Genomic DNA, 21,295 nt, shown 5'->3' on the forward strand with positions numbered 1-21,295 from the left:
TGGTCCGCTATTCAATATGGCTTACACAATAACCTTGAGTTCTTAGTTCTGAGCTATTACTGTCAATGGCAGCCAATGAGTTCATTTCAAAATAAATACATTTTAAAAACTGGATTTATTATTACTTTTTTACCCGATTCTGATACTCTCTTTAAAGGGAACCATGGACAGAATGACTAACAGATAAATGTTAGTGTGGGTTATAATAATTTTATATTCAAACTCCTCTTAATGTTTTCGTTTTTATACAAAAAATTGAAAAATTAGTTTTACTAGTATGTCGCCATTGTTGTTGACGGAGCAATGCACTCTGAGCTGTGACGTCACTGGACAGCCCTGCCGTACTACATAAACATTTCGTCGGTTCTGCCCTTCCAGTTTCAACCAGAGCAGAAAAATGATGAGCATGACAGCACTGTTGATATTTCACAAAACGAGCAGCAAAAGCAATCAAATCAAAGTCTCCAGTGGGATTCAAATCCTGTGCAACAGACGAGCGCGTAGAACACAGGACTATACTTCCAAGTGACATTGGAGTCATGATTTTCCTTATAAGGCAATCGCAACCCACATGTGTTTTCTGTCTATGCGGGAAAACCTGACAAGGAAGCGCAACTGAAAAGAAAGTGTGGCTGGCTTGACCACGGAATTAGAAAATGCGGCTCACCTCAAACAGCGAGCAAACAACAGTAACATAGGGATTGCGTATGGGGGTTCATTGAACACACAAAAAAACACACAATTGCGACAAGGGAGACACAAAAAGACGTAGACAAGAAGTAGGTCGGGATCAAAAAAATAAATTGAGGGAAAACCACGGTGAGAGGCAGACCAACGAAAAAAAGACAAGGTAATGATGCAACTGGCAACAAAGGGATATACAAACTGCCCAATGGCAGCAAGTCAATATCTCTGCAAGCCGCCTGGGATCGGTTTATAGACTAGGGGTGTGACAAAATATCGAAATGGTGATATATCGTGATACTTTGTATCCCAAAAGGTTATCGATATGCTCCTGCCAAGAATCGAGATATCGTTTTAAAAAGGTGTCATTGTTTAAAAAAAAAAAAAAAAGAAAAAAAAGGAACCACCAAGTTGCTACCAAATTCTTCCTGTCTCAGTCCATTCTGTCCGATTTTCGGGGCGTTTACAGGTCACTTGCTGTTCATTTACAGGTCATTTCCTGTTGAGTTTAAGTCTCGGCCTATTGATCTGGGTGATTCCCAGGTCACTTCCTCGACTGTAACTCAAAATCAACAGGAAGCGACCCATAAAATACCCCAAAATCAACAGGAAGTAACTGAAAATCAACAGGTGAATGACCTCAAATGGCCCAAAATTACCTCATTGCCTGGCACTGACAGCCATAGACGTTCAATCGGTTTGAAGTGGGAGGGATGGTAGCGAATGTTCATTCGCTGCCACCCTCCCAGTTCAAATGGATTGGACATCTACTAGTGATAAACTCATTCCAATTCACAGCAGAAGCTTGTGTTTTCTGTTTCTTATATTTTTGTAGAATATCCTAGAATGATTTCCTGACCAATGTATCGATAATCGTTGTATCGTGCGGTACCAAGAGGTTCCCACTCGTATTATAGACACTGCTGATTAGCTGGAATTGGATGCAGCTATGACATTGGGAACTCATCCCACATCTCTGTAACAAAACAATCTGACCAGCAGCAGAATGTGACAAAATCATGCCAGTCGTCATATTAGCTTCACTTGTTAGCTAGCACAGCTAATCTCCCAGTCCAACCCAACGTGAGCGTCATCACCCCCAGCGTGCATTGCCTGCGTAAAACATGGCGCCCTCTGTAGGTCAAGACATGTACTAAATATTATAGATTTTTACATCAATGGTAATGATACATTTTATTTCTAATAACATGATTTAGTAAAAGAGAACAATTGTGGCTGATTATAGCCTACAAGTCTTAAGTCCGAGGTTCACCTTAACAAATGAAAGTGGAAGGCCCTTGCATCCTTTGACTTTTCTGAAAGCAACCCTTGGAGAAAAAAGTTTGGACACCTCTGATGGTGTGGCGTTAAAAGAGCTAGGGCCTGGTTTAATAATTGACATTGTGGTTTTAATTTTTGCCTCTAACAGTATAAAATAATCAAACAACAATGTGCTGCATGTTTTGGGGCGTAATCAAGTTTCAGGGTTGTAAAAGCACCCTAAAAGCAGTTTGATAGCAGATCCTGAATGGTCCAATGTTGCTAGTTATAAACCTTTATTGACACTCCAGTTTAGGCTTATTGACAAACTAAACACAACTAAATGAATGACAAATATTTGGTCCTCTGTGATCAATGAATCTTAATGATGTAATTTCAGTTCTTTTTTTGTTTTTGTAAATACATCTTCATACAAGTGTGATACGCGGCGTCAATGCAGTGAAACGCTGCCGTTAGAGTCAAGCAGCAAGTGCACACCAGTTGCAGAGCGGCTGCGTTTCAGATGTGTCCCAGAAGCGGTTCAACGTGTCGCACCCGAAACGAACGGCACACTTTATTATTTGCCGCAAGACGCAACCCTCCTGCGACAATTGTACTAGGTAGGATCGGGCAGACCAGAAGTCACTCGTGTAAAAATACAGTGGATCTGGTCAATTTACAAAAAATATGCAATTTTAGCAATTTCTGCATGGCACTTTAACTTGAGAAAACTCATCAATGAAGCTTTTTAAAACCTATTACTATTCATTGAGGTATTTGTAAAATACATATCTCATGATAAATGCTGTGCCACGTGCTCTGGGTCCGAATTTCCTGCATCGACGTGTTCTGTCTAAAATGTCCGTTATTAAATCTCGAAAAAGCTCATGCATAGCCTCAGCAATCGCTGCCATATTGGGACGGAATGATCACGAGCTTAACTCCAGAGCACACCTCGCGTAGTTCATGCCCACCCACCCAGTTTGATGAGCCACTGACAGATAAAATAATTTCATGCGGTCCAAAGGGAACAAGAGTGCAAGAATGAATAAATAAATAAATAAATAATGAAATAAATGAATAAATGTTGGAATAAATAAAAATTCAAATAAATGTTGAAATAAACAAATATAAATTAATTCATTTTCCATAACTTTTTTCCTCACGAGGGTTGCGGGGGTGCTGGAGCCTATCTGAGCTAACTCTGGGCAGTAGGCGGGGACTCCCTGATTTGGTACCCAGCCAATCGCATGGCACAATGAGACATACAACCATTTGCGCACACACTCATACATATGGACAATTTAGAGTGAAAATAAAATAAATAAAAACGGAAATGAATATAAATTAAAATAAATAAAAATTGAAATAAATGAAAAAATATTGAAATGAAATATTGAAATTGAAGCATTTTGATGAAATTTATCAATTTATTTGTGAATTTATTTATTTTACATTTTTGTACTCCAGTGGCCTGTACTACGAACGGAGTTCAACCTCCCCAGAAGTAATCCAGTTTACCAGCGGGTAACCGGAGTTGACAAAACCTGGTTATCCAGTTTGTGGTCAATTGGTGCTATGACTCTGATAATGAGGTTAATTAGTCGAACCTGTGTCAACCCAGTCAGAGTTAACTGCGCGTTCACATAAAGGGGGCGGAGACCAGAGTTGTGACAATGGCACGGGCACCTTACTTCACGGAGGAGGAATGCGCGATAATCATGCGGAGTTATGAGGAATTAAAATCCATCATCACCGTGAAATCCAACACTGCTTCAGCGAGTAGAGCGCGACTGGTCTGTGGGCAGCAAATTTACAGATCGTGTGATTTGTGAATGCGTCAATATGCCAGTTTACTTATGTCCATGAAAGAAATAAAGCGTGCTGTCAGGACAATAAAATAAGATTTGGTACGTTAACTGTAAGAAATAATTTATCATGCGTCACCACATGAAGCAGGATGATTGTATGTTTAGTCCCATTGACTGTATGAATACTTATGCCCTTTTTTTTTTTTTTTTAGATTGGGCCTAAAAAAATCCAGCCCGACCCGGACCGATCAATTAACTTGATTTGCAGGCCCGTGCCCGTCCGGGTACGCCAGCGGATTCTGGCGGTCTCCTAAAACCAGTGCCCTCTGAAGAGAGCCCCTCACAATCCGCTTGCCAATGTCGTACGGGTCGTCCAGGTACGCTTTCATTGTCAAGAGGACACGTCCGCGGAGAAGTACTGTTTGAATAGAGTGTGGTTAATCGGAATCCTGGGGTTAAGCAAGATCTAACTCTGAGACGACCAGGTTTGACGTGTGGCATGTGTTGCCAAGGCAACACTCTCCAGTTCCAACATATCAACCTTTCGAAGTCTCGCTTACCTGAGAAGATAGGTCGCACGTGATGAAGTTACTCTCGAAGTTACCCTGCTCAGCCAGAAAAAAACGGCTTCGTAGTATAGGGCACTGGACTGGTCCTCCATACAAATGGTTGTTGTATTGTTATCTTAAAATACCCGCTACTCTCGCGCCACCTTGCAATCCTCGCGTGAACCGATCGAGCCCTAAAACGCATCCTGTGGAAATTGGGGGGGAACGTCGGTCCGTGTACCTTTCGGCCATTCGTTTTTTCTTCTAATTTTGGGAAACAAAAAAAAGGAAAACGAGCCCAATTCCGTTTTTTGTTTTTATGTGGTAAACAAAAAACGAGAGATGAATTGTCTCCCGTTTCCTGATTAAACACTGGAAATTCAATAACGGAAAATGAGCCTTGATCCGTTTTTCTAATGTTAGTTGATTGAACTGAAGTGGAAAAATAAAATACGCCTAATATTTGTTTTCCACCAAGTTTACTTTTGCAATGAGCCATGACTAGGCATGTGCCGGTATGAGATTTTGATGGTACGATAACCGTGAGCAAAAATATCGCGGTTTTACAGTATCACGGTATTGCAATTATAGCTCCAAAATGTGTTATTTTGAGAGGTATGGGTTAAAAAAAAAAAGTTTTTTCAGGGATTTTTTAATTTTTCTGAAAATATTTGCAAATTGGAACATGAATATTATGTTAAAATAAATAAATAAACAAACAAAAATTTTAAATAAAATTAAAACTTATAGACTACCCACAGCCACAGCTCAGGTTGCTCAAGATTGGAGCAAATTGGAGCAAGAACTAAATTAATTGCTATAAAAAAGTAAAAACACTTCTAAATAAAATTGAAAAATATTGACTGTACTTTTTTTTTTTGAGGGGGCAAAAGCTCAAGTGAAGTTTCGCCATTTTCAGCCACTGTGTCAACTCTAGTCTACATGTCAGGCCTTTGTGTTAAAAAGACGCAGAATTCATAAATTAATAAGTTAAAAATGGATAAGTTGTTAAAATGTGAATGTTGTTGTGTAAAGGTTTCATCTAAAAACACTGGGAGTGAGACCTCTCCTTGTCCAGCGAGCGTACATTTGTGCTTAGGGCAAGATCATCTGTCGCAATTAACGATCTTTGATATTATCCCTTTTCCTTCATTCAAGCTTGTTTCTCAGTGGCCGTGAGATTTATAACCTCGACGAAGTTGCTCTCCCAGCTAAGACTAGGCTAACATTCGTCTTTGTAAGTGTTTAGTTCATTTGTATTTTGAATTTGAAAGGAAAATGTGTGTTTTGTTTTTGGTGAACTTTTTAATGGATGACTTCCTCACATTCTGTTGAGTTTGTGCTAATGAAGCGACTCACACGTGTAAAATACTATTGTACAATGTTTTAAAATTGTATATTTCAGTCACCATGATTTGAGACCTCCATAAATTCAAGAAAAGTACGCCTTTTGTTTGGAGTGTTTCTTTTTTAGTGTTTAGCAGAATAGCGTCACTGACACGCACACATCAACAACCGGAGGGGGAGGGTTGAACGCTGTCGCTCCAAGATACTTCTGGCTGCATTTTTGAGACTTGTAAAATAGCGAATACCGTACTACGTACGGTATGACGGAAAATTTTAGTGGTTTTGAAACTGTGACGTTTTCATACCACGGTAAACCTTGAAACCGGTAACTGGCACATGCCTAGCCATGACCCAGAAGACAACATTCTTCTTCTTATAAATATTATGTGGCTGCAGCAGGGTCTTGTCTATTTATAAGAATTAGCAGGATTAGAGGCCACTGGTCAACACTCACCTTCGATGACAGCGTAAGGGAAACATCTTCCAGGTGTTTCAGAAAGGATCATTTTCAAATCCTGGTCAATTGAAACTTTATTGGCTTCCTGTGCACAGGACAGATCAATTTTGTGTGACACCTGTAATTTTGATAATATAGTGAGACTGTTCATGAACGTAGCAGACCTTTAATTTGGTCACTGTTGCTGCTTTGTTCCTGTAGACATTGTAGAAGACAGCAGTCAGGGCCGAGCTGGTAGCCAAGAGGCCAACCTGTATAGCTGAGGGATTCCAGTCCATGATCCTGTCATCACAAAAGACCAAACATTTGAGTTCAACTGTTGTGCTTTACAGATTATTATACCCTGGCTTTGAGGTTTTTTTACCTAAAAACTTATTTTGTTCTAGGTGAGAATCTGTCAGCTCTTTTGTGTTAGTTGTAGTGAGGTACAAAAATAATCTAATTTGGTCTGAACATACCGTAACATTTCTCCATCTAATTGTTTATCACATATCATTGCCTATTTCACAGTGATAAGGTTATCACTAAAGATACATCGATACCGGTACCAATATTGGCAGGGGGCTGATCCAGCACTAAAATGGTGGTATCGGTATTGGCAAGTACCAACAAATAGGGTGCCGATACCATTTGCCGGTCCAATATTATAACACTTGACCGCAGCCTTCTTTCTCCTGACGCTCACTACACTTCTTTGTTGTGAGATCACACGTGATCACTTTGCATGCCAAGAAGCTATCGCTATTGACCTGCTCTAGACCAATGAGAGCGGGCCTATAGCCGTTCTTAACCAATGCCGGGGCAGCTTTTTCATATTAAGGAAAAACAAACAAACTAGGAGAGGAAAATGTCGGCGGTCTGGAAATATTTCAGCATAGAAAGATCTCAGTCGAGTACAATTGGTGCATGCAAGATTTGCGGCCTGGAAGTTTCAAGAGGTGGAGTTAAATTGGCCAATTTCAATACCTCGAACAGGATAAAACATTTGAAGACAAAACATGTGAACGAACACAAAGAGTTTGAGGCTGCAACAGCAGGACTGCTATACAGAGGAAGGGCTGGACCAGAGCAACAATCCCTGGTCAGTTCACTACGTCTACTTTACTTTTATTGTCTTTTACTGAAGGAAAGTAATTTGGGACCTGTTTCAACAGTAGGGTTGCCACCTTTCGGAAATAGAAATAAAAAGCTGTACAGGTGACGAAAAAAAGGGACATCCCCAAAACTCCTAAAATGCATAGAAATGTATCTATCTATGCATATTCCGTATTGGATCAATACAGAACGCAATTTTTTAATTCCCAATTCCTTATTTCAAAGGACAGGTGGCAAGCCTATAAAAGTGCTGTAGAAGCAAAGTAAGCTAAGTTAAGTGGCTAAGTTTGTGTGTGTCAGTCTCTCTCACTCGTTCGCTGTTTGCAATTGTGCGTAGCTATAGATGGAGTTGAGTTGCTGAGCAGCTGATGTTGCTGCTGGTGCAAAAAGAGGGAGGCTAATAGAGAGACAGGATGCTGTGGTCAATTATTATTACTTGTAATTTCATGAAAGATCCACTGTTTGGCCGTTGCGAGCTAAAACTCAGGGTTTATAAAAGTTTATTCATTGTATTTTTACTTTCTTACTGTTGGGGTTTTATTTCCATGAATTTAGCACTATTTTAGCCTTTGGGAACTGAAGGTTTATTTAACTATTGTCACCCATACCAGGGATGCAATAAAAAGATCTCACGGATTTACTTTGTATTTTTCCTGTTTCACAATGGTAAGCAGCAGCCTGACAAAGCCACGATAGCGATGACTTCAAATCCAAGTATGTAGCTCTTCATATATATATATATATATATATATATATATATATATATATATATATATATGGCGGAAAACACTCAGGTGACTTGAAGTTCCGCTCTGAGACCCCCAATTTAGCCAACTTTCAAAATTGTCCGATATGCATGTGTGATACATCATTTGAAAGCTTAAAATCTCAATTTTCTGGGGGAAGAAAAATTTTGAACAGGAGGGCATTTAAAAAAAAAAAGTTTTTTAAACAGCAAAACCCTATCTGGAGGTGAGAGCACGCGAGAGCAGAATTACAGACGCCATGACTTTAACAAGATATTATCGTGTACTTACCTTGTTTCGATCCTAAAACTCCATGTACCATGTATCACTGAGTGTCATGTCACAGCTGTGAATGGACACAGCTGGATTTTTTATTTTATTTTATGTGTAAAACATGGTAATATAACAAGGGTCGCGATGCAGAAATCAAGGAAAGGTCGAGATGTTCTTTTTCATATATTTACCCTTTTAAACATTTTTTTTAAATTTTTTTTGTTTGGATCAATTATTTATCATCTAAAATATTAGGGAAAATGCGACAGTAATGAAAAAAATACAATTAAGCAATAGTTATGAGGTCGTTATTCCTGACTTTTTTACAGACGCCATTTTTCTCATTGTGACATAATTTGTTTAAAAGTTTAAAATATGTGAGTGAATAGTTTTTTAAAGTCATTTTTAAAAAAACGAAATATGAGACATCAATTAATGATTCTAAGCTAAAAACGACAGACATTTTGAATAATAAATATAATTAATTACCTTCGTTTTATGGCTGGGTTGAAACAAAAGCGGTTGCGCGACGTCTGTAAACGGGGGTTTTCAGGGTAAAACGGACAAATTAAAAATAGTTTGGGGCCTTAATGCGCCATGAATCTGCTATGGCAGCATATAGACATATTGTTCTATCAAACACAAGTTGTTTTGGCTTGAAATACTGCAGTTTCTTTTAAAGAGGAGTGCAAGAGCAGAAACTGCTTTTTCAGTCTTGTCTGTGTTTTCTGCCATATATATTTCAAACGAAGTTGTATCGATATAGTATCAGCCGATAATGCACAGCCAGGTATCGGTACCGGGGCCGAAAAATGGTATCGGTGCAACACTAGTTATCACATATCATGTACAGCCCGTTGATGGGAATAATTAATATCTGAGGAATATGTGTATTTTGGATTTTTTTTGTTTTGTTATTTTATCGGAATTACTTGGATTTTTCTAATCTGATGGTTGAAGGTTTCAACATAAACACAAAGGTTCAGATTACATTTTTGACAAAGTTCATAAATGCCAAACTGATGATTTATAATGGAATTGGATATTGAAATAGGCAAACATGGCTGCACTAAGGATTCAAAGGAATGTATAAAACTAAGATTTCAGAGAAAGCTATTTTTCCAGTGGGAAACAAATGACGCTATTGCACCTCATTTAAAAAAAAAAAAAAAAAAAATTGTCCCCCCCCCCCCCCAATTAACTGATTCACTATTAAACATCATGTCACATAACTTTCAAGCGTTACATATTGTCTTCTATGACTGTATGAATACCAACCTTATATAAAAGATTAGCTTGCCGTCTTTCATCATAAAATAAAGTTTGTTTCTACTTTTTTGTTCTTTAGCTATGAGTACTTGAACAACATTTTGGTAATGAATGAGTTAATCTTGGTGTCACTGGAGTTTATTTCAGGCTATTTCTGTAGTTATTTAAAACAGCGAATCCAGGATGTTGTTTTGAAGGGGAATATAATTTGCTTTCAACCTCGCTAAATCAACCCAATGTAATGGTGGCGACGAAGAGGCTATCTTACCTTTTATTGCCACCACAAACAATGATGAATGTGAATTGTGTTTGCCAGTAATTATGTGTAGAAACAGTCTTTATAAATGACGCAGTCTCATTTCAACGAGCCTGCTAGCATGCATGCTAGCTGTCGAAATTAAGTTCACTTACTACTTTCACTAAGCAAAATAATTACGTTTCGAACCCTTCTATTAAGTAATTTTGCTGAGACATGTCTTAAGTGTCGATATATTACCAGCAATAAGCATATGTGCGTCGAAATGAGGTCACTTCTGCCTGAGTCACCGAAGCTTTCCTACAAACCTTCAACGACTGACGTCTTTGTTTCCAAATAGTCGTGACGTTTTTCATCGATCTCACACAGCGAAAAAAAAGTAAACGATTTGGAATGAGAACTCTTCCAAAATGTATGATAAAATAATTTATGATGGTAAGATTTATGGCTGTTCATACGCATTTATATCCATAAAAAGAAAAATAAATGCATAGCATACTAGGCAACCTTGCACGTGCACTTCATGGTTTTCGCCAGCGGATGTCAGTGCAGTTACATTATTTGTAACTGGAAGTACTGAACGGCATTGATATTTTCATTGAGTGTTGAAAACATTTATTTCTTCTTACAGTGATCCGTCGTTTTTCGCGGTTAATGGGGCCCAGAACCCGCCGTGATAAGTGAAAAACCGCGAAGTTGATTTTTGCAATTCAGTTTTAGCATTGGAAAGAGATGCACATAAGACATGTTTCTTCACTTTACCCCCCCAAAGTATAGTTTAAAAAATTGTATATGTATAATGTAATGTATAGAAAAAAAAAAAAAAAAAAAAATATATATATATATATATATATATATATATATATGGCGGAAAACACTCAGAAGGAATTGGAGTAACCCGGTAATATTCGAAGAGTGACAGTGACAATCTATGTCATCACTCCTAGGGTCCATTGCACACCTAAAAACATGGCGCCCTCCGTCGGTTAAAATATATGGCGGAAAATACTCAGGTGACTTGAAGTTCTGCTATGAGACCCCCAATTTGACCAAATTTTAAAATTGTCCTATATGCATGTGTGATGCATCACTGGAAAGCTTAAAAGCTCAATTTTCTGGGGGCAAAAAAAATTTGAACAGGAGGGCATTTAGAATTTTTTTTTTTTTTTTTAACAGCAAAACCCTAACTGGAGGTGAGAGCATGCGAGAGCAGAATTAAACACACCAAGATTTTAGCGAAATATCATCGCGTACTTACCTCTTTTCAATCCAAAAACTCCATGTAGCATATATCACCGAGTGTCAAGACACAGTTCTGAATGGCCAGAGCCACATTTTTGGTGGATTTCATGGGTGAAACATGGTGTGGTCAATATTTCCTTTTTTATATATTTACCCGTTTAAACGTTTTTTTTTTTCCCTTTGTTTAGATCGATTATTTATCATCTAACAAATCGCGGAAAATGCGACAGTAACAAAAAAAAAAAAAAACGATTAAGGGATAGATAGCGGTAGATATCCGTGACTTTTTTACAGACACCATTTTTGTCATTAAGACTTAATTTGTCTAAAAGTTTAAAATATGCGAGTAAATAATTTTTTTAAGTCGTTTTTTTTTTTTTTTAAACAAAATATTGGACATCGATTAATGATTCTAAGCTAAAAATGACAGACATTTTGAATAATAAATAAAATTACTTACCTTCTTTTAATGGCTGGGTTGAAACAAAAGCGGTTCCGCGACATCTGTAAACGTGGGTTTCCAGGGCAAAAGGGAAAAATTAAAAATAGTTCGGGGGCTTAATCCACCATGAATCTACTATGGCAGCATATAGACATATTGTTCTATCAAACACAACAGTTCTTTTGGCTTACAATACAGCAGTTTGTTTTATATAGGGTTGCAAGAGCAGAAACTGCTTTTTCAGTATATATATATATGTATATATATATATATATATACATATATATGTATATGTTTACATATAACACTATTGTTTGCATGGGTCATCGGTAAAGGTGGATAGAGTAGAGAAAAATTTTACTCAAGTAAGAAATTATTTAATTTCATTGTAATTAACTCATTGCATGGCATCGATGGCAATAGCCATCCAATGACGTCGCCTGGGAGGGCAGCCGATGAGTTCAATGGGTGCCCTGTAGAGGTGGGTAGAGTAGCCAAAAACTGTACTAAAAAGTAAGAGTAGAGTTGCCTCAAAAAAAATACTACTCAATTAAAAGTAAAAGTAGTCGTCAGAAAAATGAACTCAAGTCAAAGTAAAAAAGTGTTTGGTGAAAAGAATACTCAAGTAAAGAGTAACATTGTGAGTAACTGCTTGTATTTTTGTTTTTTTAAACAATGGTATTTTTTTTCTGAGCACAAAGTTATCCATATGGACTGTTGTTTTAATGATACTTTACAATAACCCATTACATAACAGCATTAAGCCAAAGAAATACAAAAAAAAAAAGAATTTCGAGAAAAAAATTTAATTAATGAAGCATTATTCGTCCAAAGAGCATGACTCCTCTCTGGTAGAGAAAATAGTTCCTAGTTTGAATAGCGAAGAGTTCCTTCATAATTACTATTTTGAAATTAAAAGGATCATATCTCCAAATAAAAACTGGGAGAGAGGTAAAAATCTGTACTATCGAGTCATGTTGAGGGCAGCGCTCTATATCAAACACTTCATTTTTTACGGTGTTTTAAAGCAACACATGATTGAACAGGCTGGCGTGAAGATAAAACGGCAAGCTTGCGTCTGATTGTTATAATGGAGTCATGTCATTATTGTTGCGACCTTTCATTGGTGAAATCGGGTGAGAGCTACCCCGTTAATACACCAGGCACGTCTCTTGTCTCGGCCTCGCTGGCAAAAATAAATAAAATAAATATATAAATCTAATATGTAGAATAAAGAGGAAAAATGTAACGACTTTTATGTAGCCCAAAGTAACAGTAAGAATAGCGGTTTTTTTTTCTTCACAAATAAAAGTAAAAAAAATAGCTTAGTAAAACTACTCTTAGAAGTACATTTTTCTCAAAAAGTTACTCAAGTAAATGTAACCGAGTACATGTAACGCGTCTGGTCTGTGATAGGACCATTGACTCGCGCTAGCTTAGCCACTCCAAAGCCCTGAAACTACCAAATAACTAACAAACTGCACAGAATTTGTTGAAATCAACTGCACCGACTAAATAAACCCCCGCTAACTCGAAGATTAATCCTAATGTAAAAAAAAATCTGAACTTCCACTTTAAGTAACCTTTGAAGAGCTGTGCGCTGTCGTGACCACTCTCCCTAAAAGGGTTGATTAAAGGATTAAAAGGATGACAAAAAGAAAATGAGAACAGACCGTGAAAAATACTCAGGTGCAATATTTATTTTAATAACAGCACATAAGTAAATAATAAATACTTCCTCTCTTTTATCAACTCACTTGCTGCCATCGACAGCGAAATGCTTTATTCATTCACTCCCATCAACGGCAATAGACTTCTAATTCGTTTTGCCTGGAATTGCTGTCTCCCCAAAATAGAACACCAGAAGTGAAAGCCTGGAAAACAACTTCACTATCAATTCTTGTAGTCAGCAATAGCCAGCAATTCTTCTTGCTTCTCCTCATCAAAAATAAGTTGATTATACACTGATTTTTGTGTGTATTTTTATACACTGAGATACTGAATCCATGATGATGACAAGTCGTGATGTGTTTGTACTGTGATAAAATAGAACATTTGTCTTTGGCATTTAGTCTCATCAACATATTTTTACGTACATAAATAAGTCATTTTTGTAAGTAATATTGCTACGACAATATCATGACGATATGCTTTATTTTTATCCAAAGCTTTTGCATCCCCTTTGGCTGAATGATCGTGACATGATCAACCTGGCATGTGAATGATTAGACCTGTAAAATCCATCTGACAAGGGGAGGTGTGAACTTCTTGGAGGCCACAAAAACATCTGCAGGGGAGGTGTGAACTTCTTGGAGGCCACAAAAACATCTGCAGGCCTATCTGCAGACTCAAAGTGAATCGCATTTTTTGTGGTGGGGTCACCTCGGATTTCTGTTTTACAATTCCAAATTGTGTGCCCACATTTTTGAGTGAAAGAAGATTACAACTACATGTTGGAGAGATACTAGTTTGTATCGACCCCCCCTGGAAACCCCTCTCAGTGGTGCACAGCTTTTTGCTTGCCCCAGAACTGGCATCAAGCATGCTTGTATACATGTGATCTTTTTGCATACAATAATGTATAAATTGAGCAGAGTATGAATTGAAACTAAGTACCATCTGATTCAGTCTTTTATTTATTTGCAATGGGGCAAATATGTATTGAGTCAACCACCAATTGTGCAAGTTCTCCTACTTGAAAAGATTAGAGAGGCCTGTAATTGTCAACATGGGTAAACCTCAACCATGAGAGACAATGTGGGGAAAAAAAAAAAACAGAAAATCACATTGTTTGGTTTTTAAAGAATTTATTTCCAAATTAGAGTGGAAAATAAGTATTTGGTCACCTACAAACAAGCAAGATTTCTGGCTCTCAAAGAGGTCTAACTTCTTCTAACGAGGTCTAACGAGGCTCCACTCGTTACCTGTATTAATGGCACCTGTTTTAACTCATTATCGGTATAAAAGACACCTGTCCACAACATCAGTCAGTCACACTCCAAACTTCAATGTGGCCAAGACCAAAGAGCTGTCGAAGGACACCAGAGACAAAATTGTAGACCTGCACCGGGCTGGGAAGACGGAATCTGCAATAGGTAAAACGCTTGGTGTAAACAAATCAACTGTGGGAGCGATTATTAGAAAATAGAAGACATACAAGACCACTGATAATCTCCTTCGATCTGGGGCTCCATGCAAGATCTCACCCGGTGGCGTCAAAATGATAAGAACAGTGAGCAAAAATCCCAGAACCACACAGGGGGACCTAGTGAATGACCTACGGAGAGCTGGGACCACAGTAACAAAGGCTACAATCAGTAACACAATGCGCCGCCAGAGACTCAAATCCTGCACTGCCAGACATGTCCCCGTGCTGAAGCCAGTACACGTCCAGGCCCGTCTACTGTTTGCTAGAGAGCATTTGGAAGATCCAGAAGAGGACTGGGAGAATGTGTTATGGTCAGATGAAACCAAAATAGCATTTTTTGGTAGAAACACAGGTTCTCATGTTTGGAGGAGAAAGAATACTCACTTGCATCCGAAGAACACCATACTCACTGCGAAGCATAGGGGTGGAAACATCATGCTTTGGGGCTGTTTTTCTGCAAAGGGACCAGGACGACTGATCTGTGTAAAGGAAAGAATGAATCGGGCCATGTATGCCCTTGCTGATGGAAGGAGATTTTCACTCAAAATCTCCTTCCATCAGCAAGGGCATTGAACATGAGACGTGGCTGGGTCTTTCAGCATAACAATGATCCCAAACACACAGCCAGGGCAACAAAGTAGTGGCTTCGTAAGAAGCATTTCAAGGTCCTGTGGCCTATACTACGAAGCCGGTTTTCTGGCTTAGCAGGGTAACTTCGAGAGTAACTTTATCACGTGCGACGTAAGTTCGCGGCTATGCGAGACTACGAAAGGTGGATATGTTGGAACCGAGAAGTGTTGCCATTGCAACACACGCCACACGCCAAACCTGGTCGTGTCAGAGTTAGATCTTGCTTAACATCAGGATTCCAATTAACCACGCTCTATTTAAACAGCACTCCTCCGCGGACGTGTCCTCCTGACAATGACAGCGTACTTGGACGTACTTTTTCTGCCAACTCGAGGAGATTAAATTAAATGTCAAATCCACTGATAGGACAGACGCACAAATATAAAAGATATAAATGTTTATTGAATATGCATCTTACAGTCTTGTTTAACTGTGAAAAATCGTTACAAAAGACGGGCTTTTATTTACGCAACAACGCATGGCATCCCCGCATTTCCTTCTTCTCCTGAGTCCTCACAAATACAACTTTTTTTTTTTTGTCGGGCTCGGGCCTGCAAATCAAGTTTATTGATCGGACTCGGGTCGGGCTGGATTTTTTAGGCCCAAACTAAAAAAAAAAAACATACGTATTCGTACAGTCAAGGGGACTAAACATACAATCATCCTGTTTCGTGTGGTGATGCGTGACAATTATTTCTTACTGTTAATGTACCAAATCTTATTTTATTGTCCTGACAGCAGGCTTTATTTCTTTTCATGGACATAAGTAAACTGGCATATTGACGCATTCACAAATCACACGATCTGTAAATTCGCTGTCAACAGACCCGTTGCGCTCTACTCGCCGAAGCGGTGTTGGATTTCGCGGTGAGGGTGGATTTTAATTCCTCATAATTCCGCATGATCATCGCGCATTCCTCCTCCGTGAAGTAAGGTGCCCGTGCCATCGTCACAAGTAGTGTTTGACTCTGGTCACCGCCCCCTTTTATGTGAACGCACAGTAACTCTGACTGGGTTGACACAGGTTCGACTAATCTACCTCATAATCAGCGTCGTAGCACCGATTGACCACAAACTAGACAACCAGGTTTTGTCAACTCCGGTTACCCGATGGTAAACTGGATTACTTCTGGGGAGGTTGAACTCGGTTCGTAGTATAGGCCACTGGAGTGGCCTATAGCCAGTCTCCAGATCTCAACCTCATAGAAAATCTGTGGAGGGAGTTGAAAGTCCGTGTTGTCCAATGACAGCCCTAAAACATCACTGCTCTAAAGGAGATCTGCATGGAGGAATGGGCCAAAATACCAGCAACAGTGTGTAAAAAGCTTGTGAAGAGTTCCAGAAAACGTTTGGCCTCCGTTATTGCCAACAAAGTGTACATAACAAAGTACTGAGATGAACTTTTGGTATTGACCAAATACTTCTTTTCCACCATGATTTGCAAATCATTTCTTTAAAATTCAAACAATGTGATTTTCTGGGGTTTTTTTTCCACATTCTGTCTCTCATGGTTGAGGTTTACCCATGTTGACAGTTACATGCCTCTCTAATATTTTCAAGTGGGAGAACTTGCACAATTAGTGGTTGACTAAATACTTATTTGCCCCACTGTATATTTAACATTTTCCTGATATACTAAACAAGTACAATATGTAAAGAACTGTTTTCAATAAAAGAGTTAAGGCCTTTTCACACTAGCATCAGCCCAGTGTGAAGAGCGGTCCACGCATTTGCGGAGATGAAGGGGAGGCCCCATCCCCTGATGGCCGCAAATGTCATTGCACGTAATTGACTGTCCTATGTATAAATTTAAAATGAAGACTTTGCCGGTAAAATGTTGTCTATAAAAATTTAAAAGCAGTAAAACAAACAACAAAAATGAAGGAAATGAACAAAAAATATTTTTATAATGGGTCAAAATTATTTTTTGAACAGATCACTGACTAGCACCTTAGAGATGTCATTTACTTTGCTTAGCCAAAACCACCTGAGGACAGAAGATGCAAGAGGGATATTGGTAATTTTTTCAAACCACAACTTTCAAAAGCGATAACAACTACTGAGCGAGAACCAAGGATTGAAGATGTGGACCATAAAACACCGGAGAGCACCGCCAAAATGGTGAGCGGCGTTTCAGTTTGCCCCACTAAATACTTTAATTGTACAACAGAGCCACCACCGGGTGTACTATACTCAATGGATGACTATATTGGCCAAACATAGCTTTCCTAAGCAGCCTGATTTAGAATTCCCCTCAAAAATTATGGGAAACAAGAAACGCTAATTTTCAACGTATTTTTATAAATATTCATGGCTGGAATATTTAGTCAAAAAGGATGCCCGTCTACTTCTCCACTAGGTAAGACAGAAAAACGCGTGTGCTCACACATGCACGCACACACAGTTGGGATACCTGTATGTACGAGCGTGGGCTAAGTTACTATCCGAGCATATATCTTGTTAGTTAATTTAATTGCTGACACTGTGTTTCGGGGTCATCAACATGTTTTGCCCCCCCGCCACAAAAGTCAAACTCCGCCTAATTTTACTCAAGTAAGAGTAGCGTTACTCAAAAATAATATTACTCAAGTAAAAGTAAAAGAAGTAAAAGTAGTCGTCCAAAAAATGTACTTAAGTACAAGTAAAAAAGTAATGAGTAACAATGTGAGAAACTGCTTATATTTTAATGGATTTTTTTTTTTTTTTTAAACAATGGTCTTATTTTCTGAGCACAAAGTAATCTATATGGACTGTTGTTATAATGATACTGTACAATAGTCCATTACATAACCACATTAAGCCAAAGAAATACCCCCCCCCAAAAAACACTGAATTCCGATGAGAGAGAAAAAATTAAATAAATGAACCATTTTTCATCCAAAGAGCATGACTGCCCTCTGGTGGAGAAAATAGTTCCGAGTTTGAATAGTGAAGTTCTCCTTCATAATTACTATTTTGAAATTAAAAGGATCATATCTCCGGTTTTCCGTGGTCAATGGGTGCCCAAAAAACTGGGAGAGAAGTTAAAATCCAGCACTTTTTATTAAATACTTAATTTTTTATGGCGCTTTAAAGACACCACATGATTGAACAGGCTGGCATGAAGATAGAACGGCAAGCTTGTGTCTGATTGGTATAATGGAGTCATGTGATTATTGTTGCGACGTCTCATTGGTGAAATCGGTAGAGCTACCCCGGTAATACACTAGGCATGTCTTTACTCTAAGCATCACTGACATAGAAAATAATAAATCTTATATGTAAAATAAAGAGGCGACTAATAACGACTCTCGTGTAGCCCAAAGTAGCAGAGTAAGAGTAGCGTTTTTTTCTTCACAGATCTACTCAAGTTGAAAGTATATCTTAGTAAAACTACTCTTAGAAGTACATTTTTCTCCAAAAGTTACTCAAGTAAATGTAACGGAGTACATGTGAAGCGTTATTACCCACCTCTGATCGTGGTAACATTTAGCTTAGCAAAGAGAGGTATAAATGTCATTTTTTGAGTGTGTCAGAGTTTGCGAAAGTTTAAAAAAGCGGATTTATCAAGGTTTCGTCGGCCATGATTTGTGCGTATCCGTCCGCTGAAAAAACATGAAAGCACAGATAGACGCATGCCCCTCTGCTATTGGATGCGTTGTTGACGTTATCACGGCGGCGCTGTAAAAATAGAACAAATCTCAATTTGGGCCCCGCTCCTCAGCGAAAATTCACTCAAGAGTCAACACTTTCCGGTCCATCCAAAACGACCGCCACCACTCACTTTCGCCAAGAAGTCCCGTCTATGAATGGGTTGCTGCTGAACGCTTCAGGAGGGGTAGTTACGCATTTTTCAAAATTTCAAAAACGGTCAAAAAACACTTTTGGGCCAAGGAGTGCCGGGAAAAGTTCTAAAAACATGTCAGTACTCTCGGTAGAGCCCAAATATGCCCAAAAAGTTGACTTTTGAGAAAAGTCAATTTTTGACTTTTTTGTAAGGGGGGGTACTTACGCATTTTTCAAAATTTCAAAAACGGTCAAAAAACACTTTTGGGCCAAGGAGCGCCGGGAAACGTTCTAAAAACATGTCAGTACTCTCGGCAGAGCCCAAATATGCCCAAAAAGTTGACTTTTGAGAAAAGTAAATTTTTGAGTTTTTTGTAAGGGGGGGTAATTACGCATTTTTCAAAATTTCAAATACGGTCAAAAAACACTTTTGGGCCAAGGAGCGCCGGGAAACGTTCTAAAAACATGTCAGGACTCTCGGCAGAGCCCAAATATGCCCAAAAAGTTGACTTTTGAGAAAGGTCAATTTTTGACTTTTTTGTAAGGGGGGGTACTTACGCATTTTTCAAAAACGGTCAAAAAACACTTTTGGGCCAAGGAGTGCCGGGAAACGTTCTAAAAACATGTCAGGACTCTCGGCAGAGCCCAAATATGCCCAAAAAGTTGACTTTTGAGAAAAGTCAATATTTTACTTTTTTGTAAGGGGGGGGGGGTTACTTACGCATTTTTCAAAATTTCAAAAACCGTCAAAAATCATTTTTTCACCAAGGAGCGCCGGGAAACGTTCTAAAAACATGTCAGGACTCTCGGCAGAGCCCAAATATTCCCAAGAAGTAGACTTTTGAGAAAAGTCCATTTTTGACTTTTTTGTAAGGGGGCGTACTTATGCATTTTTCAAAATTTCAAAAACGGTTAAAAATTATTTTCTCAATAAGGAGCGCCGAGAAACGTTCTAAAAACATGTCAGGACTCTCGGCAGAGCCCAAATATTCCCAAAAATTTGACTTTTGAGAAAAGTCAATTTTTGACTTATTTGTAAGGGGCGGGGGGTACTTACACATTTTTCAAAATTTCAAAAACGGTCAAAAAACACTTTTGGGCCAAGGAGTGCCGGGAAACGTTCTAAAAACATGTCAGGACTCTCGGCAGAGCCCAAATATGCCCAAAAAGTTGACTTTTGAGAAAAGTCAATTTTTGACTTTTTTGTAAGGGGGGGGGTACTTACGCATTTTTCAAAATTTCAAAAACGGTCAAAAATTATTTTCTCAATAAGGAGCGCCGAGAAACGTTCTAAAAACATGTCAGGACTCTCGGCAGAGCCCAAATATGCCCAAAAAGTTGACTTTTGAGAAAGGTCAATTTTTTACTTTTTTGTAAGGGGGGGTACTTACGCATTTTTCAAAACTTCAAATACGGTCAAAAAACACTTTTGGGCCAAGGAGTGCCGGGAAACGTTCTAAAAACATGCCAGGACTCTCGGCAGAGCCCAAATATGCCCAAAAAGTTGACTTTTGAGAAAAGTCAATTTTTTACTTTTTTGTAAGGTGGGGTACTTACGCATTTTTCAAAATTTCAAAAACCGTCAAAAATCATTTTTTCACCAAGGAGCGCCGGGAAACGTTCTAAAAACATGTCAGGACTCTCGGCAGAGCCCAAATATTCCCAAGAAGTAGACTTTTGAGAAAAGTCCAATTTTGACTTTTTTGTAAGGGGGGGTACTTACGCATTTTTCAAAATTTCAAAAACGGTCAAAAAACACTTTTGGGCCAAGGAGCGCCGGGAAACGTTCTAAAAACATGTCAGGACTCTCGGCAGAGCCCAAATATGCCCAAAAAGTTGACTTTTAAGAAAAGTCCATTTTTGACTTTTTTGTAAGGGGGGGTACTTACGCATTTTTCAAAATTTCAAAAACGGTCAAAAAACACTTTTGGGCCAATGAGCGCCGGGAAACGTTCTAAAAACATGTCAGGACTCTCGGCAAAGCCCAAATATGCCCAAAAAGTTGACTTTTGAGAAAGGTTAACTTTTGACTTTTTTGTAAGGGGGGGTACTTACGCATTTTTCAAAATTTCAAAAACCGTCAAAAATCTTTTTTTTTGCCAAGGAGCGCCGGGAAACATTCTAAAAACATGTCAGGACTCTCGGCAGAGCCCAAATATGCCAAAAAAGTTTACTTTTGAGAAAAGTCAAATTTTGATTTTTTGTTAGGGGGGGTACTTATGCATTTTTCAAAATTTCAAAAACGGTCAAAAAACTATTTTGGGCCAAGGAGCGCAGGGAAACGTTCTAAAAACATGTCAGGACTCTCGGCAGAGCCCAAAT

At 38.6% G+C, this 21,295-nt stretch overlaps 1 protein-coding gene across 4 annotated transcripts in view; it reads right to left on the bottom strand.

The window, feature by feature from the left end:
• The window catches only part of mul1 (mitochondrial E3 ubiquitin protein ligase 1), a 50,688-nt gene that overhangs the window by 2,927 nt on the left and 26,466 nt on the right, over window positions 1-21,295 (bottom strand). The window contains exons 2-4 of one of the 4 annotated variants that reach the window (XM_057828767.1): window positions 11,449-11,492; window positions 6,272-6,389; window positions 6,105-6,192 (exon numbers count right to left, since the gene is read on the bottom strand). In XM_057828767.1, the coding sequence (XP_057684750.1) occupies window positions 6,105-6,192; window positions 6,272-6,389; window positions 11,449-11,492 (250 nt within the window). The other 3 variants (XM_057828781.1, XM_057828773.1, XM_057828758.1) reach the window with 3 other exon arrangements.

Source organism: Corythoichthys intestinalis, chromosome 2 (genome assembly GCF_030265065.1).
Source record: "Corythoichthys intestinalis isolate RoL2023-P3 chromosome 2, ASM3026506v1, whole genome shotgun sequence".
NCBI lineage: Eukaryota > Metazoa > Chordata > Actinopteri > Syngnathiformes > Syngnathidae > Corythoichthys > Corythoichthys intestinalis.